This window comes from Sceloporus undulatus, chromosome 2 (genome assembly GCF_019175285.1).
Source record: "Sceloporus undulatus isolate JIND9_A2432 ecotype Alabama chromosome 2, SceUnd_v1.1, whole genome shotgun sequence".
NCBI lineage: Eukaryota > Metazoa > Chordata > Lepidosauria > Squamata > Phrynosomatidae > Sceloporus > Sceloporus undulatus.
Genome location: NC_056523.1, coordinates 283,154,054 through 283,179,336, shown reverse-complemented (window position 1 = coordinate 283,179,336; position 25,283 = coordinate 283,154,054). Strand labels below are relative to the sequence as shown.

Here is a 25,283-nt window from a genome sequence, read left to right as displayed (position 1 = left end):
AAAGTAGATGCTATATACAGTCACCCCTCTGTTTTCACAAACTTGAAGTCTGCATCCCTCACCCGTTCGTGGGCGGCAAATGTAGGGGGGACAAAATAGGGCGTGTGTGCCCACAGGCACACACCGCTATTCAAGCCAGTGGGTCTTGAATATAGGCCAATTTCGGTTTTCGTGGGGGGGAGGGGGTCGGGAAAGGATCCCCTACGAAAATGGAAGGATGACTGTACAGTGTAATATATGTTGAGACTACAGTTTGGAATCATTACTCAGCAGTCATTTTTCAATAGTAATATATTACTATTGTTAATATTGCATTGTATATTACTACTTGTTAGTCAGGAATAACAAATAACATCATTTTATTAATGTGTTACTCTCAGCATGAATTTAAATTTCTAAAAATTGAAATGGACAAATTCTTGAAAGCCTCTAATTAGGCCCAAAGTAACATTTTTGAATTACACACACACACACACACACACACACACACACACACACACATACACGCAATAATGTAAACATTGGTCTCATTAAAAGTCAGCTTGTTGGATTTCATTACTTTTTAAAAAATATCTTCTCCCCCAAGTAACTCAAAACAATTTATTTAACTTTCTATACATTATTTTCAAGATCTGTTTGATAGTTATATCCAAAGGGAATTGTATATGTTTGTTCTTGTGGATGGTGATAGGACAAAAACTCATTTTTATTTCACTAGTGTCTTGAAGTTTTAAAGAATTATAATTCTTTTGATTTTTATTTTTCTCTGTATATCAACGTTTCTGTAAGTCTTAAAGAGACATTCTTCTTTGTGTTTTCACTACATTTGTAACTGTCTACTTCAAATATTTTATAATCCTATTGCTCTTGTAAGGCTGAGTTTCCAGTTTTCTTTATAAAGTAACAGGAGATACAGATTCATCTCTTAGACGAGATGCTTGAGACCAGAAGTGTTTCGGATTTCAGAGTTTTTCAAAGTTTGCAATATTTGCATATACTTAAAGACACCTTGGAGAGGTGACCCAAGTCTAAACATGAAAATCATTTGTGTTTCATGTATACTTATACACATAATTTGAATGTATTTTATGCACAATACTTTTTAATACTTTTGTGCATAAAACAAAGTTTGTGTACATTGAAAGCAATGCTGTCATTGTCTCAACCACCCATGTGGATAATTTTGTAATATTTTGTATTTCGGAATTCCAGAAGGGAAATTCAACCTGTTCAGGCAAAATGAACCTTTTAAAACTAATATCATGTAGCATTTCAAGGAAACAGTGGGTTATCAGCTACCAAAATTTTATTTATTCTTTTTAATAAATGGTACATGTAATTCATTTATCGAGAGGACAACTGTTGGGAAGCTGTTCTTGGGGACATGTTCAACTACTTCAAATATTTTATGTAATTTTTGTAAGTAAGCCCACAAAATTTAGTTAGTTAGAGTTATTTGGTTACTGGGGAAGAAAAGGAATGACAGCCATCCTTGGGTAGCTAGAGATGCCTGCACTGTTCTTTTCCCTTGCATATTTTCCCCCTTAACCTGGAACTTGGATCAGCACAAAATGTCTGTAGTTACCATTGTAATTTTCCACAAAATAATTTAACTCTGGACCATTTTGTGTAATTAAAATTATGGCACCCAGCCACCACCCTAGCTTTACTGCCTTTAGAGACCATCTTCAAATATGGACCCAACCCTACAGGGAATTTCATCCCACCCCCACACACCCCAGCCCCAGCAGTCCATAACAATTACAAAAGGAATAAATTTGTGGTATATGACTTCCATTGTACCAAGTTTGGAAGTGTACTGGAAACAAGCTTTTGGAAAAACCCTGATTTGCCATAATAGTAATCTATATATTATTTTCACCTAGTATCTGGGTAACAAACTCGTGGAAATGTAACTTGAGCAATATATTTTAGCATACATGCTTTGTTGACCAAATTTTACTTTTTTGTTCAAAGTATTAAAAATGTGCTGTCTTGCCTATATGTTGTTACATGTTTAGGCCAATGTTGACAATGGACACACACACACACACACACCAGAATTTTGTATATTCCCTGTGGTCACTAACTTTAATAAAAAATGTAGATCAATAAGAACTGTGCTCAAATAAATATAATGTGTGGAATGTTGGGGTTCATAACTCTTCCAATTCTTTGTCATTAAAAATGCAATTTTCACCTGGCCCTATGTGATAATTGGAATGTGGATTTTTCTGTAAATTGGCTCCACTGATAAAAGTACTTGAATTTAACATGATAACTTAGTGATTTCAAAATGTTGTCTGTATAATCTGTACTAAGGTCCTTCTTCATTTCACATTCCGATTTTTTTGTAGAAATTACTTTCTGTTCTGTAATAACTTTGTCCCTAGTGGCAGAAAAGTTTGAAAAAATATTAATGAAAGTGTACTTTTCATGCTGACTGGTACGGTGGTAAAATTGGCCAAGATGCAGTATATTGAGTTCCACTGATAGAACTGCTTCTATCAATAGAGCCAGAGGTAGGATGCGGTGATCACCCTCTCCTGTATACCATTAAAACATGCACCTGAGGGCTGAGAAATGCTTTGCCCCAGTTTTTCAGATGGTTGCAGAAGCAGAGAAAAAAGCACCATCATATTTTGGTTGACTGCTGCCATAATGCTGAAATACTCCATTTTTAATTTGCTTGAAAATACAGAAAATTGGTGTCATTCTTATACTTTAAAAATTCTGATATGAACTGAGCAATAATGTTTTGGAACCAGACCTAGTCATATTTAACAGCAGATATGTCCCCCTAATGGGACATAAGTTAATGATGCCTAACAAGTCACATTAATTTTGGTGGGTCTGATCTAACTATGTCTAAATCTGGTTCCAACCCTATTCTAAATTGTCTTATATGCAACATACATGTTTAAGCCTGTTCAAAGCATGTTTGCCTGTTAGGATTTACATCTATAGTCCTCATTACTGATTTTGCTTGGATTTGTGAGTCTCTTGGTATGGATGTCACTGAATGAAGAGAAATACATTGGTCAGAATTAGGTTTTACTTTTTGTTGTTGTTATATCTCTGTCATAAAGTCAGCATTAATAGAAGCACGTTACATTGGTTTTATTTTAATTAAATGTGTTTCTAAACAAATATGTCAATGACTGAATGTTCTGTACAAACATATTCAGTTTTGTATATTCAAAAGGTCAGTTTATTCATAGATCTCTGTTTTTTATTAACAGTATTGCTGACATTATTGAGCACTATAGAAAAGAACAAATTGTTGAAGGCTACTATCTTAAAGATCCTGTTCCAATGCAGGTAAGTCATTGCATGCTACCTAATTTTACCAAGAAATCACTTGCCATTGATAGATTCATGATTGTAGAGAATAGAGTGGCTGGGTTCAGACACCATGAGTACAACCCCAGAATTGAAGTGAATTCTGCTTTGTCAAGAGCAAGCTATTATGCCGGTATGTACTGTCTGTTTGTTCCTGCTTGGAGCAGAAGTGTCTAAACAAAATATAGCCCTTTTTGCATTGTTTGATGTGTGAACCAGGCAGGCTTTCTAGTTTGTCTCTTCCACAGCAAGTAAAAAGAAGTAATTCAGGGTTGGTTCTAGGATTAATTTTGTTGCTTACCAGCAGGAAAAAAAAACTGGAGAGCTCACTCCCTGAAGCAGAATCTATGATTTGTTCAGCTTTTTTCAGCTGCAGCTGGGAGCAATCAGGCAGCATGATCAGTGGACACAGAAACCTATTGGAAGCTCTCTACATTGAACTGAATAATCCAACTAGAGATGCTGAAAATTGCAAACCTTTTCTTAAACACTATCTAAAAATACAGAGGCAGAGCAATAGGGAGGAGATGTTCATCTGACACTGCTATGACAGCATTATCACTACTTAGGTGAATCTTGTCAGGTATCTCAGATTACCACCTGCCTAATATTTGATGTTATGAAATTCATAGAAAGGCCTCAGAATCTGGACAATTGGATGTGAGAGCAAGTGACATTTGGTTCAGATCTCAAGATTTTCATTCTGCTTTTAATGTAAATGAGGGAGTGGTGTGTGGGAGTGGATTATTAAAAAAAAATCTTTTTTAAGTGAACAACATGTATGCTATGTTCTATTGTAAAGATGCATGTGTATTAACTTATTCAAAATCTGAGTTGTGTTCCATTTTGAAGTTTTACCAGTAGCTCTGAGCTGGGATCATTGTACCTATTATTTATTTACTTATTTTGTTATAAAACATAGAACTATCATGAGCTGTAGGAAACTAAGTGCATTTTAATGAACTTAAAATACTGTTTAGAGTGTAGAATTCATGTCCATTTCAAATGGATAAACTACTGTCTATTTGTTTTGTTTTTCCCAGCATCAAGGACAAGTACTTAATGACACAGTAGATGGAAAAGAAATCTACAATACAATTCGTCGTAAAACAAAGGATGCATTCTATAAAAATATTGTTAAAAAAGGTTATCTCCTGAAAAAAAGTAAGAACATTGCACAATATTTTATCCTAGGGATATCTATGAATCTTTGGGCCCATACAGGCAGGTCAAAATAAAGCTGCTTCGGGTCACTTTGGAGGTGTGCTGTTTCAATGCTGCATGCGTCCTAAGAGGCCGAAAGCTACGCTAAAGCCACAGTCCAGTCCTAAGGACTGTAGCACAGCTTTGGTGCAACTTCTGGCCACTTAGGATGCATGCATCATTGAAACAGCATACCTCCAAAGTGACCCGAAGCAGCTTTATTTTGGCCTGTCTGTATGGGCCCTTTGTTGCCTTAAATAGCTTCTGCTACCCTTAATCCCTTTGGGCAAGAACGATAACAATGACCAAGTCTGCTAATCCTGTGTTTGTGCTCTCTTATTTGCACATGCACACTTCTTATATGCATACTTAGACATCATGTCAGTGTTCTTCAGCTGTCCATCTCTGTGTTCTGGTTATTAAAACTTAAAACCTGAATCCTTACTTAAAGCCAGAACTGTAACATCTCAAAAAGTTCCAGAAAGTGTAGAGAACACACACCCCCCAAAAACAAAACTGGGGGGAAGTCTCTTGATGGCTGATCAAAATTTGGATATATAGCCAATTTGTTTGGTCAAAACCAAATAAAATCTAGAAGTCCTATCAAATTCTAAGAAATCAGCCAGCTTGGTCAATTTTTCATCAACTCTTTTTATTTGTTTTATAGGTAAAGGAAAGCGATGGAAGAACTTATACTTCATTTTAGAAGGGAATGATGCTCAACTTATTTATTTTGAAAGTGAAAAACGAGCCACTAAACCCAAAGGATTGATAGATCTTAGTGTGTGTTCTGTGTATGGTGTTCATGATAGTTTGTTTGGCAGGTAAGACCATAATTACGGTTTCACGTATCATATGATAGGCATTCTCAAATATTCAAAGGGCTTTCATACAGATGATGGAACAGATTTGTTTTCTGGTACTAACTGTCCATTACAAGAAGTGGATTTTTTAAAACTTTTTGATATTATGAATAGCTTGACATTGAAAAGACTTCCATTGAAAGTGTTCAATTTAGATAGAGGCTGGGTGGCCACCTATTGGGGATACTGTGGTAGTGGACTGTTGCAGAAGCATGGGATTTAATAAGGTGACCTTTGAAAACCCGTTCAACTCCATGGGAAAGAAAAGGAGTGTGGAGAAAAAGAAAGGGAACAGAAGGAAAGTGAAAGATGCACTTGGAGTAACTAATCCTTGGAGAAGTTAGCACATGCTGATCCAGAACGGAAGAAGGGTGAGACTATCAAGAAAGGAAAAAGACTAGGAGGAAGAGAGTTAAAATAGGACTGCAGTGACAATGTGATGGATTTTAAATGTTGCTATGCAAGGCTAGGTACTTCTACTAGATAATGCTGGATGTCAGCACCCATCTTCCTCCTTCATAGGCCATGTTGGCTGTGACTAATAGAAGTTAAAAATATGACAGCCTCTGGAAGGCCACAAATTGTCCAGTCCTCCCCCAGGACATGTAAGTTGGTATGAATAATGCATGCAGTAACGAAATCAATATATCAAGTCTCGAAGAATGTGAAATAATGCATTCTTGATCAAATATTTTGCATAATTCCTGATATCATTTACAGACCATGCACACCAACTGAATGTGCAATATCCAAAAACCCTAATCAGTTGCATGCATATATATTTTTTTAAGATTTTCTTTTGGTAACTGTACACAATGTCTGTCAATATTTATTCTGAATTCATCTCAGTAACTATAACATATATACTCATGTATAAGTTGAAAAGAAATTGACATAAAATTTATCGATGATCCAATTTACACATTGGGTCAGTGAGGTACCTCTGTCCATCATAGTGCTGCTGCTTGCTTTTTCTAGTTCCTGCTTAAAAAAATGTGGTGGTGGCGGCATCTCCTTGCCACAGCAGAGAGTGCAGATGAGGTTGGTGTTTCCATTAGTGTAGGCTCTCCCATCTAGACAGACTAAGCTCTCACTATAGTCTCTCCTGGGAGAACCTTTAAAAGCACCGATTTCCTCCACTCTCCCAACTGTGGCAACAGCTCTTTGGCATTTCTTCCCATGACAGAGATTGCTGAGGGGGTAGGTGCTTCTTTCAGGCTGCCCATCCCAAGAGAACATTTAAAAAGCACCTCCTCTACTCTCTTCCACAGCCTTTTGCAATGCCTGGGCAGAAAAATGGCTGTGGTGGCAGCTCTTTGGTGCTTCCCTGCAGTGTCAGACAGAGGTCACTTCTCTGCTGAATTTTTCTGACCATAATAGATACTTTAAAATAGGAAAAAAAATAATTCTTGCCCCTTTAGCATTATTCCAGTTAAAAGTTATTGAACATGCAAAGGGTCCAATAATTGTGTAGCTGTAAGAGAATTAGGCATCAAATGAAATACTTGTAAGAGACTGGAGAAAACAAGAGGAACACTACAAAAATGCCAAAGTAAAAGAAAATAATGCATCACAAACCTCTGTCTTAATGAAAAGGATCTGAATGCCTGGATCACAGAATGCAGACCAAGTACCCTCATCATGACTCAATCTAGCATTTGGATAAGGGTGCTTCAGATGGCAAAAGAATAGATAGTATTTCACAGTTCAAAGCATCGACTGGTTGTATTTGGTTCATGAACTGCTATGGATTGTGCTTTTCCAGTGAACTAATATCTCACAGAAACTGCCTAAATAGTAAAATAAAAATATCAATTCCTTTGATAGATTTATTATAAAGCAGAAACAAAATCTTGTGTTGATATTGCTAACATTAGTAATATGGACAAAACTTCAATGACTTTTGACATGCTGGGTAATCGAACAGTAGCAAGAGTTGGTGAAAAGAACATACTTGTGAAAATGACCAGTCATGAAGAGACCGATTTCACAGTTGTCCTATCTTGTTTGATCAATGAGACAAAGCTGCACTCATTGATAACATTCAAAAGGGAAACATATCAAAAATGTTTTAAAATTCTACCAGGTGTAACTGTTCGTATTCACACTAAAGGCTGGCTGGATGAGGAGGGCACTAAATAGTGGCTGTACATTGTGTAGGGTATGCAACCGGGCATGAATCTAAGGTCATACCCAGTGCAACTGGCATGGGATATGTTCTGTGCACACGTTACTTAGGATGTCAAAGATGAAGCAAAGAAAAAGGTGACGGTTAGCAGCGATTCTAGATGGCCTAACATTGATGCTCCAGTCATTGGATGTTTGTCTCAACAAGCCTTTCAAGGAGTGACTGCACAAGATGTGTGGCAACAATGTGTTCTGGTTAAGCAAAGTTAAGAAAAGGACAAAATCCAGACATTGACTTGGTAGTGAAATGGGTAAATGATGTTTGGGTTTTAGTTCCACCAGAAATGATGAAGAAATCATTCTTAAAATGTGGCATTAGAGTGCTGCACATGGCACGGAAATGATGCCATCTTCAAAGACAGATATAAATTAGCATTGGATAATGATTTAGTGCATGTTATAGCACAGATGATGTCCATGCCAATGATGTCACCAAAGAACAGTTCTGCCCTTTAGTTATTGTAGTGATGAGGAATCGGCTCTGAAGAATTTCAATAAGGCTTTTGTGTATATTTGTCAGCTTTTCTGGGTTAAAATCAGGCAAAGTTATCCCATGAACATTCATAGTTGTAGTCCTGTTTGTCCTTTGTTACATGCCCCTAAGTTTTACCGTCAACTTAACATGAGTATATATGGTATAAAAATCTTATTTAAAGGATACATATACATACATATAGCTGTACAGATATTTTAGTAATCAGCTGATAACATTAAATTCATTGGGAAACACTATGTTTAAAATGAACACCTTCACTTAAAATTACTTGGAGAACACAAGAAAGCCTAACTGTATGTACCGTATACAGTCATTCCTCTGTATTCATGGGGGTTAGGGGCGAAGGACCCTCATGAATTTGAAAATTTCACGAATAACCTCTTCCTCCAGTTTCAGAGCAACAGGGAGGGATTAGAGAGGAGCACCTGCACTTGCCTCTCTTCCCTCCTCCGGTCCTCAGACAGCTTGCCTGAGCTCTCTGAGGCATCCTAAAGAGGCTGGGGAACTCTCACACACTCTTCTCACCCCTCCTCCTCACCCCAGGCAAGCTCTCTGAGACATTGAGGAAGGGAGAGAGAAGCGCGTGTAACATTCCTCTGCCTCCCAATGCTTCAGAGAGCTTGCCTCAGTTGTCTGAAGCATCAGAAGGAAGGTGGGGGATTCACTCTCCCTTCCTCTGGCTGCTGCTGCCCTGGAAATCCTTGGTAGAAGGCTCCCCCAAGCCCCTCCAAGGCAGCAGGGGCTCAGGGGAAGGGAGTCCTCTCTTCCTCAGGACCCTGTTGGCCCTGGAAAGTCTTGGGAGAAAGAAAAAGAAAGTGTTTGCCTTTCTTTCCTCTGTCGCCCTGTAGCTGGCTCAGCTGGGCTAGATACAGGGTAGCAGGGAGGGGATGGAGAGGAGAGGGTGGGCTTGGCAAAAGTGGGATAAAAATAAAAATTTATTATAAAAAAGAATATGTACATATCGAGGCCTTGACCTCACAAATGATCAAAACCGTGAGTGCCAAAGCCGTGAATACACAGGGACGACTGTATATTAGAATATAAGTTGGGTTTTGGAGCCAAAATTAAGGATTTTGATTCCCTGAGGGGAAGTTGAAGGTATCCCTTCCTCCTCCTCTGCAGTAGGGCTGTCCCTTCGGAGGGCATACAGAGGACAGCCCGCCTGAGGAAGGGAGGGAAGCAAACATTTCCCTCCCAAGCCCTTCCTCAACACAGCTCTCCCTCAGAGGACAGCTGGGCTGCGGAAGATGCTCGAGGGGCAAGCCTTATTACCATATTGCCTCATGTATACGCTGACCCAGGTTTTTTGGCTCACTTTTGGGGCATAAATTTCTCGACATATAGTTCAGTATATACAACATGTTTAGTTGGAAATTTTGTTGAGTTCAGTAACTTTGCAGAGTATTATGGCTGAATGTACAAAAATTTGAAAGAGCACTGCAAGTCATAATACTAACTGGAATTTGCTATTCTAATGATAATATTCTATTCTTGTTTGTTTTTTCCTCCAACTAGGCCAAACTGTTTTCAGATAGTAGTTCAGCACTTTAGTGAAGAACATTACATCTTTTACTTTGCAGGAGAAACTCCGGAACAAGCACAGGTGCGTTTTGTTTTTGCTTTGAAGTTAATTTTGTTAAGATACCAACATATATTAAGTCATTCTCAATAATATGATAGCTTACCTTTTATGTACTGCAGTAAAATTCTCTATGCATATATATTATTCACTGAATATATTTGTGAATTCAAGCACATTCTGACAGTGTAGCACATGCCCGATTATGTAAGCCTGTAAAGGATCTTTTAACCTTGGCAGTAGTGCATATTGGACAGATCAGAATCAATAACCCATATATGCACAGAGCAATCTAAGGAGGACATTATTCAACACAAAGAATCAAAATATATACATTGATTGCACTGAGGAATAGCAGATAGCTAGCTAATGCAGCACAGTTTCTTCAGAATGGGAAAATGGTTAGTCAAATGAGCATGCTTATCAGCTGAAGAAGGCTTTACGATCCTGGCTGTACTTGCAAGGCCTGAAGGGGCAGATTGATCATACATCACCCTTTTTCAGGACTTGTCCTCCATTTTAGCCTTCTGTCTAGGAGGAATTTCAAAATGTCCTACATTTTGAGCATGACTAAGAAGCAGGAATTTATGTTAGTATTTTTAGCTTTTATTTTGCAATGTCCTACATTTTTCTTGGATGCCCTACATTTTGAGGGTGCCTTGGCCTCCTTTGTGGTTAGGACATCTGGCTACCCTGTGCAGGGGCTATATGACTCTAGATTTGGATTGCAGGAGGTGACCACATTTGAAGTCAAGGAATCTAAGGTTCAGGGATTGCTTAGAGCAGCCTACACAACATATGGTCTATGGGCCGCTTGTGACCAGCCAAAAGATTTCCAGTGGCCTGCAAGAATGTGGAATGACTTCTAGTGCAATGGCATTGTAGCTGGCTGCTAACAGCCAGCCATTCTATCTGGTAAGGCTCCTCTGCAGCCCATCTTTCTCCTGAGAATAGGGTCAGGTGGAAGAGGAGGAGGAGAGGAGGAGGAGTATGGGTGGATGTTCACCCCTAAAGGTTCCACTCAGCCTTCTCCTGCAGAGATGGCCAAGCAGAAGGCCATAAAAATAATAATAAATAATAATAATAAATTGATAATTAATTTTAATTTTGTACCCTACCTGTGGCCAAGTTGTGCAGGTCTAGCTTAGAGGAAAGGGAGATTTGAGAAGGCGGAAGGGTCTGTCCCTATGCCATACACAAGCACACTAGGTAAAGAGAGGGTAAATGGGAGCTGTCAATGATCAAATAAAATATTCCCTGAGAATTAGATTTAGAGGATACAGAGATTAACCTTCCTGAGTCTCACTAGATTTCTTAGGAGGATTTGTGGAACATTGGAGCAGAGAAGAGAAGAGGACTTTCTAAGTTTCTTTGAGCTAGAATTCAAGATACTGCAATTCTGTGGCCAAATACCAAATTTTCAGCATGTATGTGAAAATGATATTCTCTATTTGCCCAGTGGGCAAGAGAGTGTAATTGAAGGTGCTTTGATTCTATTCATGAGTACTGTTAATTTCATTTATTTAACATACTTTGTTGAAGAATTTTGCATTTTCTTTCCTCCTTTTTAGATAAATAGGGAATTCCTATATGCAAACTCTACCTCCCTCTCGAACTAACCAAGTGACTTAGGTCACTCCCCCTTTGGGACTAACAAACATTCTCTCTCAAGATTTCCAGCTGAACTGTTGGTCTTCCTCCTCTCTCAACTGTCTTTTGTGTAAAGAAGATGAGAAAATTTCTTTTTACCTGAACTATTCACTAGCTAGTTTAGGATATAGCTTTGATGTAAATATAGATTAAAGCCATTAGTAAACTTTTGGTTTTAAACTACAATCTACTTGTGTTATTTTTTTAGTCATTCTCAGTTCTTAGGGGATCACAGTTACACAAAAGCACATTTCTGCTACTCCAACAGGCTTGGCTTTGATATTTTGATATTTAAATATTTTAAGTAGGAAACTTAAATTACCCCACATTTTTAAATAACAGCAGATAAATGGGGAATTAAATCCATGAAGTAAACATATAACATACCAAAAATCAAATAAATAAAAGCACCTTGTAAAAGCAGTCCTAAAGCAGTACACAAAGGATTCAGGTCTCAGATTAAGCAAAATTAGTAATAAAAAGAGAAAAAGAAAACAAAAAGAAGCTAGTTTCCCAGGTACATCTGGGCTTACAGCCATTGCAAGTTTCTAGAATATCTAGCTTGGTGGCTTCTTCATACTATTTTGTTGTCTTGTAGCTTGACCAGCCATAGAATCCACTTCTCTTTCTGCTCATTCTGCAATCCAAAAGGTCCAGGCTGAGAAATCTCTGCTCTTCAGCGAGTTCACCTTAAATGAAATTACCCTAGGCATAGCTTATGGTTTTAGCAAGAGATCTTTAAGACCAGGAGGTAAGAAGTTGTTTCTAGGACTCAGAACTCAAAGATGGAAGCAGTAAGCAAATCCCTCTTGAAGAATAAAATAATTTTTGCACTCTGAGATCTTTATGTGGCTTTTATAATCAGAAACTGGAGCTTAAACTTTCCTTCTTAAACTTGGATATTTCAAAATCTTACACTGTTTCAAGATCTTGCATCATTTTGCAGATGGGCAGGCAAGATATAAAATTATCAAAGGAATAACACAGGCTCCAATGATTGAGGGAAGAAAAATCATGACTATATTTGGACTAAAAGAGGCCAGTGTTGATACAGGATCTAAAGGGTTACATTTGCACTAGGGCTTTTGTATTCTTTCTTTCTGCTTCAATCAGGAAACCTCTGGATCAGTGTGTAGTGTGACACCAGAGACCTGTGAGAAGTAAGTGTGCTGGTGCTCACTGTCCAGTTGCTCATTCTTGGCTCTTCTTCCCAGTGAAAGCAGCTAATGAGCTTTCTATATATGGTATTACTGTAATTCCTGGAGTTCTGTCTCCTCAAACAAACAAGCCAGAATCCTAAATTATGGTTTGTTGCTGGGATGTGACTGAGATTTCTTCCCTTATTGAAGAAAATAAAGCATTGGAAAATGTATAAGCAATGAAATTTCTTATATAAATATATTACTGGGAGGATTGCCATTTTTGCAGTTATGCTTGCTGATTACAAAGGGAAAAAATTACATGACAGTATAGTCAATGTAAGAAGAAAAAAAACTTGGCTGCTGAGTGTACCAGTTTAGCTTGGTATGCATTTTTAGGTTTGTACTGTCTGCTGATTTGTATTAATGTGTTTTTTTCTCAGTCTTGTGGTTACGGTCCAAATATATTTTAAAATATGCTTTCCTTGTCAAGTATTCTAAAGCATCTTAGTGTATTTTGGATGGCTTTGATATGGTCTGTTGACTAATCCAAATAAAGCAGAGTTGATGATGATAACTCATGCCTGATTAAAGGCAATCCAGAACCTACACTTTTGACATCAAGATAAAACATGTATAGATGGGCTGTGGTTTATTTATCATTTGTCACTTGCAGGAGGAGCCAAGTGGCAATGATTGGTGACATATCCCAGACTAAATACAGAGCTGTGCTGATTAACTGACATGCATTATGCTGAGAATGATGCTACATTGTTTAATGACAAACTACACTCATCAGAATATTAGAAAATCTTACTCAGAATTCTGAGTCAGAAGTATCCAAAAGATGGATGCAGGGCTGGAGAAGAGATGGAGGAAATAAGAAAACATGATCTATCAAAACAAACTATATCCATTTGGAGTCTGTTAAATCAGCCTTACCTTACTTCATGCCCTCCAAATAGTTTGGACTATAATGCTCAGGTTTTTTTATCTTTGACCATATTCATTAGGCTGATGGGAGTTGAAGACTAAGACACTGGTGGGCTGGGTAGTGGAAAGCTCTGTTAAATTATTAGATTCTTTACTTAAAAATGCAGTTTAGGCTGCAGTCCTGTACAGTCCAATCCCCGTATCGATGAGATTGATAGCTGTGGTTTCACTTACTCGCATCCAAGGGAGAAAAATCTCTCTAGCCGTCTGGAGGTCCTCCACCATGACTCTGTGGTCAACTTCCAGCAGAAATATAACATGCACCATTATCCTCCATTCTTGCTATCTCTGTTACAGTCTGAGAACATATCTCCCATAGATATAGGAGTAGGACTGTACTTACTTAACTGGAAGTTAGTATCATTGAGCTCAGCAAGGCTTTCTTCTAAGTTTATACTAAAGAATATTGCACTGAAAATATACCAGTGAAAAAAAATCTGTTTTCTAGGATTGGATGAAAGCTTTGCAGACATTTTGCAATTTAAGAAAAACTAGTCCAGGAACATCTAATAAACGTCTGCGTCAGGTAAAGTATTCTTGTTAAAATTGTGAGTAGCCCTCTGTTGAACATTTGATATAGTAATGATTGATACAACATTTTTAAATCTTAGAGGTTCTTTTCTTAACATTAAATTTATTGTAAATTTCTAAAATATTTTTTGAAAGATTTGCATGAGTCTTACTAGGTGCAGTTAAGAAGTTGCTGCTTTAAACAATGTCTTTTTCTCTATGTGTGTGTGTAGTAGCAGTAGTAGAGACAGCACTGATTATTCTTAAGTACAAGTGATGAATCTGATATTACCTAGCACATCAAAGATGTTGTGCAATCACATAAAACCTAGAATGCTTCACTTGCCCAGGTAGTAGACTATCTCCTAAAAATAATGTGCCATAATTGCAAATAGTCGTGCTAAGAATGTAGAATCAGAATATAGGAAACTGAAGATATAATTATTGATTTCGTTATTGGAGTTACCAGTGGTTGCAACAAAACTGATCATCAGCTGATTCAAATGATCCAGTGAATAAGTAACTTTTGTATATTTATTGGAATATTAACATTATGTGGCTGTTAGTAACTAGAATATGGGCAGATGTTTCCAGATAATCTAAGTTGTATGCCATGGATTTTCAAATGAAATGTTATATAAATGAGTAATAATTTGAGCTTGATTTCTAGTACAGCAGGTCCTTGGTATCCACTAGGATTTGGTTCCAGGACCCCCGTGGTTACCAAAACCGTGAATACTCATGTCCCATTAAATACAGTGGCATAGTAAAATGGTGTACCTTATATAAAATGGCAAAATAAAGGTTTTCTTTCTTTGAATTTGTAAAGATTTTTTTAATATTTCCAAGCCATGGATATGAGTAGATAAGGAATCCATGGATATGGAGAGCAGACTGTAGGTCTTGTTCTAACTCAGGTATACCACTTTAGATTGGACGTGGAGTCTCAGATGACTGAATACCTTTCTAGAAAATTGATATACTCTATTTTGGAAAAGGTTAAACTGAGAAACTTGCCCTAAGATATATTTGTCTTTTGTAGTGGCTTTTCCCCTGTATATAGACAGACCCAGTCAAAAACAGCATGTTCCTCTAGTTATCCATTCAAGGTGGCATAATGCACATAAATATCTCAGTGGCAGGCAGTCCATAAGATTATAACCAGTAAAGGGGGGGGGGGAAGGAAGACTCTTCCTTTGTGTTCTTGTCTAGCAGTCTAAATGTTGGTATCACATAGAATCAGTTTTTTAAAAAGTCAATTTTTCATTGTCATACCTTAATTTCCAAGACTGAAACTGAAAACAAATCAGTTCATGATCTGAAAAATAAATAGCCAAAATTCAGTTGTTAGTCTTTAACTAGTTTAGACCTATTGAATCAATGATAATTTGGTAAGTGAATACTTCTTTACATTTTATAATTTGGACATAGGTTAGTGTCTGTTACAAAATAACTTTTTTGTTCTCTTATTGTGTGGCTGATGACTATTACAGTTCCTAGTGATGTGGGAAGTTACATATTTTATTTAAAAAGCAAAACTGTAATCTGAGAACTTCACTAATATTAGAATAATTCTCAGCAGGTCTACACTCAACACACATACATTTTCATCTGAACGCCCTCATCATAGGAGGGTTATTGCTTTATTTCCCCCCTCCCCCAACTATATCTCCTTTCCTCCATTCTGTATATTTTTGGGTATTGCCAATTTCTTGTTGTTGCAGCTGTAGAATCTTTCCGTTATGTAGCTATTCATCACAAGATGTAATCCTGTTTTTTATTGGCAGTATAAAATAGAAATGAGATTATATTCTACCTTCCTTACATCCATAGTAAAAAAGTGCTTTAAAAATAGCTAAATTTAACATTTGATGCTAATTTGTTCTTTATCACTTCTTAACATTTAATTTAATTTATTAGAATTTTTTTCATATTTTACATGTAAGTATAGATTGTATGCTTCCATGGGGCAGAGAGAGTGGCCCAGTGTGTAAAGCATAGAATATATTTTGTGTTATTTCTCTAGGTCAGCAGTCTTATACTACATGTGGAAGAAGCCCATACACTTCCAGCAAAGCATTTTACTAGTCCTTATTGTAATATCTACTTAAATTGTGTGCAAGTAGCAAAAACACATGTACGAGAAGGACAGAATCCTGTGTGGTCAGAGGAGTTTGTGTTTGAGTAAGTCTTTTGCTTTTATATTTTAAATTTAAATGTTGTATCCAGTGGTATTCACTGACCAACAGAACAGACACCACTGGAACAAGTGATCGCCTCTCTCTCTTTTAGCCTTCCTAAGCAAACCTGCATCTTTACTTTGGGAATGGGGGGGAGGATCTTAAGTGAAGATTTGGAGGTGTTGGGGGAGTCCAAGGATAAGAATTCCTTTTTTGCAAGCAGAGGCTTGTTCATTTTTTTTATTATTTTGGAGTGTTTTTTTTTTTCTCGAGCTATGAGGCCATGTTCTGAAAGAGTTTATTCCTGATGTTTCGCCAGCAGCTGGGGCCGGCATCTTCAGAGAATCAACCTTAGATGCAGTCTTAAGAATAAAAATCAGTTCTCACTGATTTATGTTTAATTTTCCTTAGTTTTGAAGTGGAAAAAAAACACCATTGTTTTGGTTGGGTAATGACTGTTTTTCATTTGTGGCTTTATGAAATGAAACTAAATACTGACCTCATTATTATTATTATTATTACTATTTTTAAATTTACATTGTCACAGTAAGTGTACAATTGTGAATCAGATTTTTTTCTGTATTTTTCCTAGTGATCTTTCATCTGATATCAATAGATTTGAAATAAGTCTTAGTAACAAAACAAAGAAGAGTAAAGATCCAGATATATGTAAGTTATATACTTTTGAAAGAAACTGCAAGAGCTCAATTAGTAGCATCATACATCTTTTTTATAAGTTTATCACAATTGACAGTTATATCATGAGTAAAAAATGTATTGTAGATCCTTTTTTTCAATAAACTTATCCAACTTTTTCAGAAATCACACTTCATATTAAAGAATGAGGTCTTCATTAATGGCATATCTGATAATGTGTAAGAATAATACTCTCCCTTATTTAAACATATATACAGTGCACTTTCTTAAAAACCCTGGTTCTCTATGATTTCTGTGACTCATCCACATGGACTGTTCTGTTCCTGTATAGAGCTGATTACAATATTTAGTACTAAATGTAGCATTTTATACCCAATGTACAAATCTAGGCAGGATTCCAACCAATCCTCTTACCATATATACTCGAGGATAAGTCAACCTCATGTAAAAGTATAAGGGCATATTTTGCTATGACCTGTGGATAAGTCGAGGGTAAAACCTGGAGGTTTCTTCAGTATGTGTATGTGTGTGTACAGCAAGTGAGACTATTGAAGCTTTTTGCTTCACCGTTTGTTTCAACTTTGTTTTCTGCCTTTATCCAGATGGCAATGGCCAGCCCATGCAGGAGAGGGACTTTGTCTAGCAGCAATTAATCACTCAGGACTCCTTCAGCTTGGCTCAGGAAAAAAAGAAACTTTCTTCCCACCATATAGGGAAATCTGAAAGAATTGCTATCACATTACCATACTGTCCTGTAAATAAGTTGACCTGGGATTTTGGGGTCAATTTTTGGGCATAAATTTTTTGACTTATAAACAAGTATATATGGTAATTCCCCCCTCCCCAAACAGCAACTCTGTTGAAAACCTCTGGCTTCATACTTTTGAACTACATTTCACACTTCATAGTTTTCTTCTGAAATTGCTTTTTCACCATCCCATCCCTCCTCTTCCTCCATATTTCTTCATCATATTTTTGTTCCTTCTTGTTCTCATCTTTTTGTCTGTTCTTTGGGAGAAACCCACATAATGTGTAAGTGCAAACATTTGTTAGAATTGGATTTATCTAAATTGGAGATATTTTTCTCCCTGATTGGTTGATTGATTGTCTTTCTGGATCACCTCCCAGCCCACAAGGGCTCCTGAGGCAATGAATAAATAAGAACCAATTAAAACAAAACAGAGATAAAACATTTTTAAATCATATTAAAATATTCTTTTGAAAACTCCTAAAAGCCTTCTAAAAAACAATCCAGTTTAAACAATCAGATCAGCTAAACTGATACAATCAAATGGCTATACTTGGAGACCAGTATTTTTGGAGAAATAGGAGACAAGAGTTTGAGGCATTCTTTTCAGTGTTTCACTTTAAAATATAAAATGCTTTTCTGAATCAATCTCAAAGAAATTATGGCTGAAATCCAGTGTTGCTCTAGCAGACATCCACTTGCATAATGGAATTTCCTTCCTCTCATCCCAGCGGCCGTCTGTACTGCCCAAAAGTTTGCTCTGGAGGGTTTCCAAGCCTTCCAGTGCAGATTTAAAGGCTTATTTGGGATTGTGGGGGATAAAGGAATTGCTGTCCTCTTGATTCTCTTAATAAAAACCATTGGGTCAGTAGAACTACGTACAGTGACAAATTCTGTTCCATATTTACTATTTACTATATTTAAAAATAAAGTATAATTAGTTTCTTCTTTTAAAAAAATAGCTTTCTGTGCTATTTTCATTCCAAAGGAATTTAATGTGCAAATACGTAATTTTAAAAATCTCATACGTATGTGGGATAACAGATTTCATAAAGTTCATAGTCCTTTGATCTTGCACTCTCAGGTGAACTGTTATTATTTCATTCTTCTTAGGTTTTTCATTCTGGTTCAGAGCTCTTTTGTGTCCAACCCCACACACACACTGTTCTATCCTGCTGAATCATGCCTCTTTATTTTATCCTGCTGAAGAATTGTTTAAATAATTGGTTCAACAGATTAGCAGCCATAGCAAAACCCTTTAAGACACACAGGGACTGTGCAGACCAGCATCTTTGCCCCGGGGACAGAGTCGGGACATGGCATATGCACAGTGCACGCCCCAATTCTGCTCCCAGACTGGCATGATGCTGTGCACTGCACCATACAGCACACATCGTTATGGTGCTCCTCTGGTGCTGCATTTAGATGTTGCAGCACCAAAGCAGCACTGATGGCTATGGCACCCTTTCCAAAGCGCAAAAAGAAGCCACTTTTTGTGGCTACTTTTTGCACCATGGAAAGGCCAGATTGGGACTGCCACATGCAGTTGCCATAGCCCCGATCTGGCGAATCTGCACAGTCCCATAGTCATATTTCTTGAGTTTAAAATGAAGGCTCATATTTATCTTATTGTGAATAGAAGAGAATGAAATATGTTGTATTATTGCTCATATAAACATTTTTACTGTAATAATGAATTCTAACAATATTGAAGCTAAACATGCCATAAATATTAGTTAACTGAACTATGATTCTGTCAAGAGATTCATTTAATTCTGATTCCTTTCTATTTTAAGTGTTTATGCGATGTCAGTTGAGCCGTCTTCAGAAAGGACAGGCAACAGATGAATGGTTTCAGCTCAGTTCACACATACCTTTGAAAGGCATTGAGCCAGGCTCTTTACGTGTCCGAGCACGGTATTCGATGGAGAAAATAATGCCAGAAGAGGAATACAGTGAGTTTAAAGAGGTATTGAACTACGATATTTTAAATATGCATTGAAAGGGCCTTAAACTGAATATTAATAGAGTTGCTTGTCAGCACATGAAGGATAAAAAAATCTTTAACAATCTCCCATGCTCTTTTAAATCTTGCATTAATTTAAATATGACATGCATGCCCTGTCCAGGGATACCTGGAGGATAATTATTGTCATCTTAGGACTTTGCCATCTCTGTTTTTCAGCTGGTATTGCAAAAAGAGCTGCATGTCGTTTACGCCTTATCACGTGTGTGTGGACAAGATCGAACACTTCTGGCTAGCATTTTACTGAAGATTTTTCTTCATGAAAAACTGGAGGCATTATTACTGAGAACACTAAATGACAGAGAAATATGTGTGGAAGGTACAGTATGAATATATTAATTTAGATTACTGAAAGTTATTTTCCAGGCCATTCTCCTTCCATTTCAAGTGGCAATATACATTTGCTTCTAGAAAGTCATATTTGCTATTAACCACCCTTAAATTTAAAAGAATTTAATTTTCAAATTCAGTTTATGAATATGTTGTTTTTGTTCAGATGAAGCCACTACCTTATTCCGTGCCACAACGCTGGCAAGTACACTTATGGAGCAGTATATGAAAGCTACAGCCACACGTTTTGTTCACCATGCTCTAAAAGACTCTATTTTAAAGATAATGGAGAGTAAGCAGTCTTGTGAGGTGAGCATGTCTTAATGACATCATAAACATTTCTGTTTGTAAAGTAAAGCAATGGAAGCAGAGCAGGTTGTCATTTTGTAAAGTGTACATACTGAAGTTTTCCAAAGTACTTAAAGTAGCATGTTGACTATCCAAGCAGTTCAGGCAGCTTCATAACTGAGAATAGTTTTAAATCTGGATTCCCCTTGGAAGTGCCCTGGATTACACTGATTCCAAATTGGGTTGTTGGAATTATTTTGTATGTCTTGTCAGTTTTCTCAGTATGTTGTACTTCAAAATATTGGAAGTATTATTTAAAATAAAGTTGAGTATCTAGTTCATGGAGAGCCAGCATGGTATAGTGGTTTGAGTGTTGGACTACAACTCTGGAGTCCAATGTTCAGTTCCCTGCTTGGCCAAGGTCACTCGGTGACCCAAAAAACCCTTGATAGGTTTGCCTTAAGGTTGTGAAAAGTTGGAAAAAACTTGAAGGCACTTGACAGCAATATGCATCTAGTTCATAGTCGATGCATTGATTAAGGTCAGACAGCATGTCACAAGCATGCAAGTTTTTTAGTTGTTCAGAACTCTTAATCAGGCTGCTTGAGTGAAAATATTGTAGAGAATAGAGGCTAGCCAGACCACTGTTTCCAATCATTGTTGTTATGTCTCTTCCAAGTCAACTCCTTTTTATGGCAGCCATATCATAGGATTTGCTTGTCAAATTTTATTCTAAGGAGGTTTGCCATTCCTGACATCTAAGGCTGAGAGAGTGTGACTTGCCCAAATTCACTCAGTGACTTTCCAGAGTCCGGGTCCACCACTCAAACCACTACACTGGCTCTGATATTATTTCCCATGTTTACTAGATATGACAGACTTGTCGCATATACTGGAAGGGCTTTCGGAAAGTCAAAATGAGTGATTTTATAAGAATTCATATGTAATTCATATGTGATTGCTGAGATCCAATGTGCTAATGACTGCTCTAACCTCTAAGAAGTTTGTTTTTATTTTGAATAACCTTACTGGCTCATATATTGAACATAAATTTCAACTTTCTGGTTTTTCTGTTTGTTTTTTAGTTAAATCCTTCAAAATTAGAAAAGAATGAAGATGTAAATACTAATTTAGCACATCTTTTGAGCATTCTCTCAGAGCTGGTGGAGAAAATTTTTATGGCTGCAGAAATACTACCTCCGTAAGTTTATTGCCAATGTATGTAGCTAAATCAAGAGAATACATGGGAGGGAAGAACAAATCCAGGTACCTTGGATATTAATACTGGGAATTAGGTATTGGGGGCACTGCGTTCCAATGGCTCCATTCCTACCTCTTGGGCAAATTCCAGAAGGTGATGCTGGGGGACAGCTGCTCTTCTAAGAGAGAGTTGACATCTGGCATCCCGCAGGGTGCTATTCTGTCCCCCATGATGTTTAACATTTACACGAAGCTGCTGGGAGAGATCATCCGGAGACATGGGGCACAGTGTTATCAGTATACTGATGACACCCAAATCTATTTCTCTATGTCTCAGACTGTTGCAGTGACTATGGATGGCATCTCTCCTCTGGATGCCTGCTTCGAGTCAGTAATGGGCTGGATGAGGGAAAACAAACTGAAGTTGAATCCAGAGAAAATGGAGGTACTTGCGATAGGTACCCCAAGTCCAGGGATGGAGATTTGTCAACCAGTCCTGGACGGGGTCACACTCTTCCCCTAAAGGACAAAATTTGCAGTTTGGGAGTACTCCTGGAGCCATCTCTACAGTTGTCATCTCAAGTAGATGCAATGGCCAGGAGTGCTTGGTACCAGCTTCGGTTGATACGCCAACTGCACCCCTGCCTGGACCAAAAGGACCTTGAAGCTGTGGTACATGCACTGGTAATCTCTTGTTTAGCTGGAAATCCCACCTTCTAAATATGTTGTTACATCCCAGACGGCCTTCTCAGTAGCGGCCCCACAAATCTGGAACAGTCTTCCCGAGGAGCTCCGCCTTATCACCCCCCTGGAAACATTTAAGAAGAGGCTTAAAACATTCCTCTTCTGTCAAGCCTTCCCCTCTGGAAAATGAAGTTGTGTATTTTGATCCCATCGACTCTGCCTCACTCTATTGAATGACTGTTTTAGATTTGTATAGTGTATATAGTGTTACTGGTTTTTATCTATTTTTATGATGTGTTTGTAACTGGTTTTAATTCTGTGTAAACCGCTTTGATCTTTTGGAAAAGCGGTATATAAATAAAATTTATTATTTTATTATTATTATTAATGCGCTCTACATGGGGCTACCTTTGTACCAAGTCCAGAAGCTTCAATTGGTTCAAAACGTGGCAACCAGACTGGTCACTGGAACACCTAGATCAGACCACATAACACCTGTGTTAAAATTCCTTCATTGGTTGCCGATTAGCTTCTGGGCGCAATACAAAGTGTTGGTTATTACCATTAAAGCCCTTCATGGCTTGGGCCCAAGTTACTTGAGGGAACACCTCTTCCTACACAATACACCCTGCACTCTCAGAACAACTGGAAAGAACCTATTGTAGTACCCAAAAACAAGACTAACAACAACTTAGAGAACATTCACTGCTGCGGCCCCCAGATTGTGGAACAGCTTGTCGGAGGAGATGCATCTTATCATCACCTTAGATGCCTTCAAGAAGGCACTAAAGATGGATCTCTTCCGGCGGGCTTACCCACCTGACATTTTATAAGAGATCTTAAATACTCTGCTTCTGATCTGATTGTATGAATGTTAGTGTGAATGTTAGTTGACGATATGTTATTTTAGTGAATTAATAGTAATGTCATTGTTTTATTTATTGTATTTTATATGGAATTGTTTTATTGCTGGAATCCCACCTTGATCCGCAGGGAGAGGCGGGAAATATGAATAAAAAGTATTATTATTATTATTAATTCTTTTGGTTCTTCAACAATTGTTTGTTAGATGATGTTGGTACATAAACCTTGATCAAATTACATGGTCCAACAGTTCCTTAAAAGAAGTGACTCCACATACTCCATTATACACAGAGTTCAAAATCTGAAGAGCGCTGTTTTGTTTTTTCAGTGCTCTATTAGATATTGTCTTAACCTGTACCGCTTTGCTTATATTTATCTTTGACATGGCCTTTCATTTAATTCATCTTTTCTTACTCTTTTTAATTTAGAGAACTAATTTGATTTTATAGATGTAATGCAAAATTATTTATTATTGTTGTTGTTACTGTTATTATATACAAAATATCTGTGTATCTGTGATAGTACAATTTTGGAATTTGCTTTCTGAACCACTGCTATCTAAGAGACGTACAGTATTCTAAAAATAGATAAATTAACTTTCTTATGTGTATTTTCTGTTTTTTACAGGACACTGAGGTATATTTATGGTTGTTTACAAAAGTCTGTTCAAAATAAATGGCCAGCCAACACAACTATGAGAACAAGAGTGGTTAGGTAAGGGATTGTTGTTGTTCTTTCCTTTAGACCTAAGTTACCATATTTTCTGGCATATAAGGCGATGGGGGGTATAAGACGACTCCCCACGTCGCCCGCTGGCAGCATCCCTGGCCTGCCCTGAGGGGGTCTTGCGCCGGCTGGAGGGGGCCTCTCTGGAGGCCTGAGAGGATCCTCGGCGGCTGGGCTCTTGAAGCAATTTTTTTCAAAAGGCGGTGGCGGGGAAGCAGCTCCAGAGCCAGCCCTTTACTTCTCCGCGCCGCTGCCACCTGGGATCCTCTGCTCCTCCAGCGGCTTCCGCGGAGGACTTCTGAAGCTGCTGGAGGATTGGAGGATCCCTGCCGGCGGCGGCAGTGTCAGCGCGGAGAAGTAAGGGGCCAGCTTTTTGCCTCGGCCCGGCCGGCTCTGGAGCCGCTTTCCTGCTGCCGCCTTTTGAAAAAAAAAAAATGGCGAGTGCCCAGCTGCCAAGGATCCCCTCAGGCCTCCAGGGAGGCCCCCTCCAGCCGGCGTGAGTGCCGGCTGGCTGGGAGAGGACCCAGCAAGAACCCCAGAGACAGGGAGGTGGCCTTGCCATTCTCATGTCTCTGGGGTATAATTCTGGCGTATAAGGCAGACTTCAATAGTCGCCTTATACGCTGGAAAATACGGTAAGAATAATTCAGCATTAGTCTTCTGAAATGTTTTCAAAGCAGATTTGACCAATTAAATTATTATTTTTTTAAAATCAAGTTTATATTATATAGTTGTTGTAGTAAAAACAAAGTGTACATGTGTGTTTATGTATCTTCAAGTTGCTTGTCAACTTATGGCGCCCCCATGAATTTAATAGGGTTCATTTACGCAAGAGATACTCAGAGTTCTTTGTCAGTTCCTTCCTCTGAAATACACCCTCAATTCAAATCTGCCGCAAATATAGACACTACAGCACCTGGTAATCATTGGAGGTCTCCCTTCCAAGTAGTAACAAGGGCTGACTGTGCTTAGTTTCCAAAATCAGGCAAGATCTGGTATCTTTAGGGTATTTAGGCTTGAGGCTAACTCCCTAGAACAGGGGATCTGAAGTCATTACAGATTAGGAAGGATCATACAAGAGGTTCTTACATTTAGCAAATGCTGTCAGGTTTGTTTTTTATTTGCTAGGCATATAACTATTTAGCATGTAACTCAGTAACTCAGTTAGGATTTGCAGTATCACTGCTTAGTACAATGATCTGTATCAACCCAACTACCGGTTTGCTCTCTGCTTATACCTCATATGTAGTAAATTTTAAACTTGCAAGATGATTGATTATCAAACCATTCTGACAAGAAAGAATTCTCATTTTCTACATCTTAGGAACTATTTTTATCATCCTGTAAAATAGTAAAGAGAATTCTGCCATATAGAGAGGTACAACTACCATATATACTCATGTACAAGTCGACCTAGTGTATAAGTCGAGGGAAGATTTCAGGGTAAAAATAATGGCTCTTTCTATGACTCGTGGATAAGTTGAGGGTAAAACCTAGGCTAAATGGGATAATACGACTTTCTTTCCTCTTTCTCCTTCTCCTGACCTTTACTGACCACCTAATACTACACCCATGGTACTGGATGGGAGGTTTGAACATTGGGTTGGGGAGTAAAGGA

At 37.9% G+C, this 25,283-nt stretch overlaps 1 protein-coding gene across 8 annotated transcripts in view; it reads left to right on the top strand.

Annotated features, from left to right (window-relative positions):
- The window catches only part of RASA1 (RAS p21 protein activator 1), a 108,886-nt gene that overhangs the window by 69,964 nt on the left and 13,639 nt on the right, over positions 1-25,283 (top strand). For all 8 annotated transcript variants that reach the window (XR_006101960.1, XR_006101959.1, XM_042449659.1 and 5 more), the window contains exons 9-20: positions 3,243-3,321; positions 4,386-4,506; positions 5,213-5,369; positions 9,607-9,694; positions 13,901-13,978; positions 15,989-16,146; positions 16,735-16,811; positions 19,344-19,516; positions 19,733-19,892; positions 20,070-20,212; positions 21,277-21,392; positions 23,567-23,653. Coding sequence is in view for 6 of the 8 variants with exons in the window: in XM_042449659.1 (XP_042305593.1) it covers positions 3,243-3,321; positions 4,386-4,506; positions 5,213-5,369; positions 9,607-9,694; positions 13,901-13,978; positions 15,989-16,146; positions 16,735-16,811; positions 19,344-19,516; positions 19,733-19,892; positions 20,070-20,212; positions 21,277-21,392; positions 23,567-23,653 (1,437 nt within the window). In the remaining 2 variants the exon portion in view is untranslated. The remainder of the gene's footprint in view (positions 1-3,242; positions 3,322-4,385; positions 4,507-5,212; positions 5,370-9,606; positions 9,695-13,900; positions 13,979-15,988; positions 16,147-16,734; positions 16,812-19,343; positions 19,517-19,732; positions 19,893-20,069; positions 20,213-21,276; positions 21,393-23,566; positions 23,654-25,283) is intronic.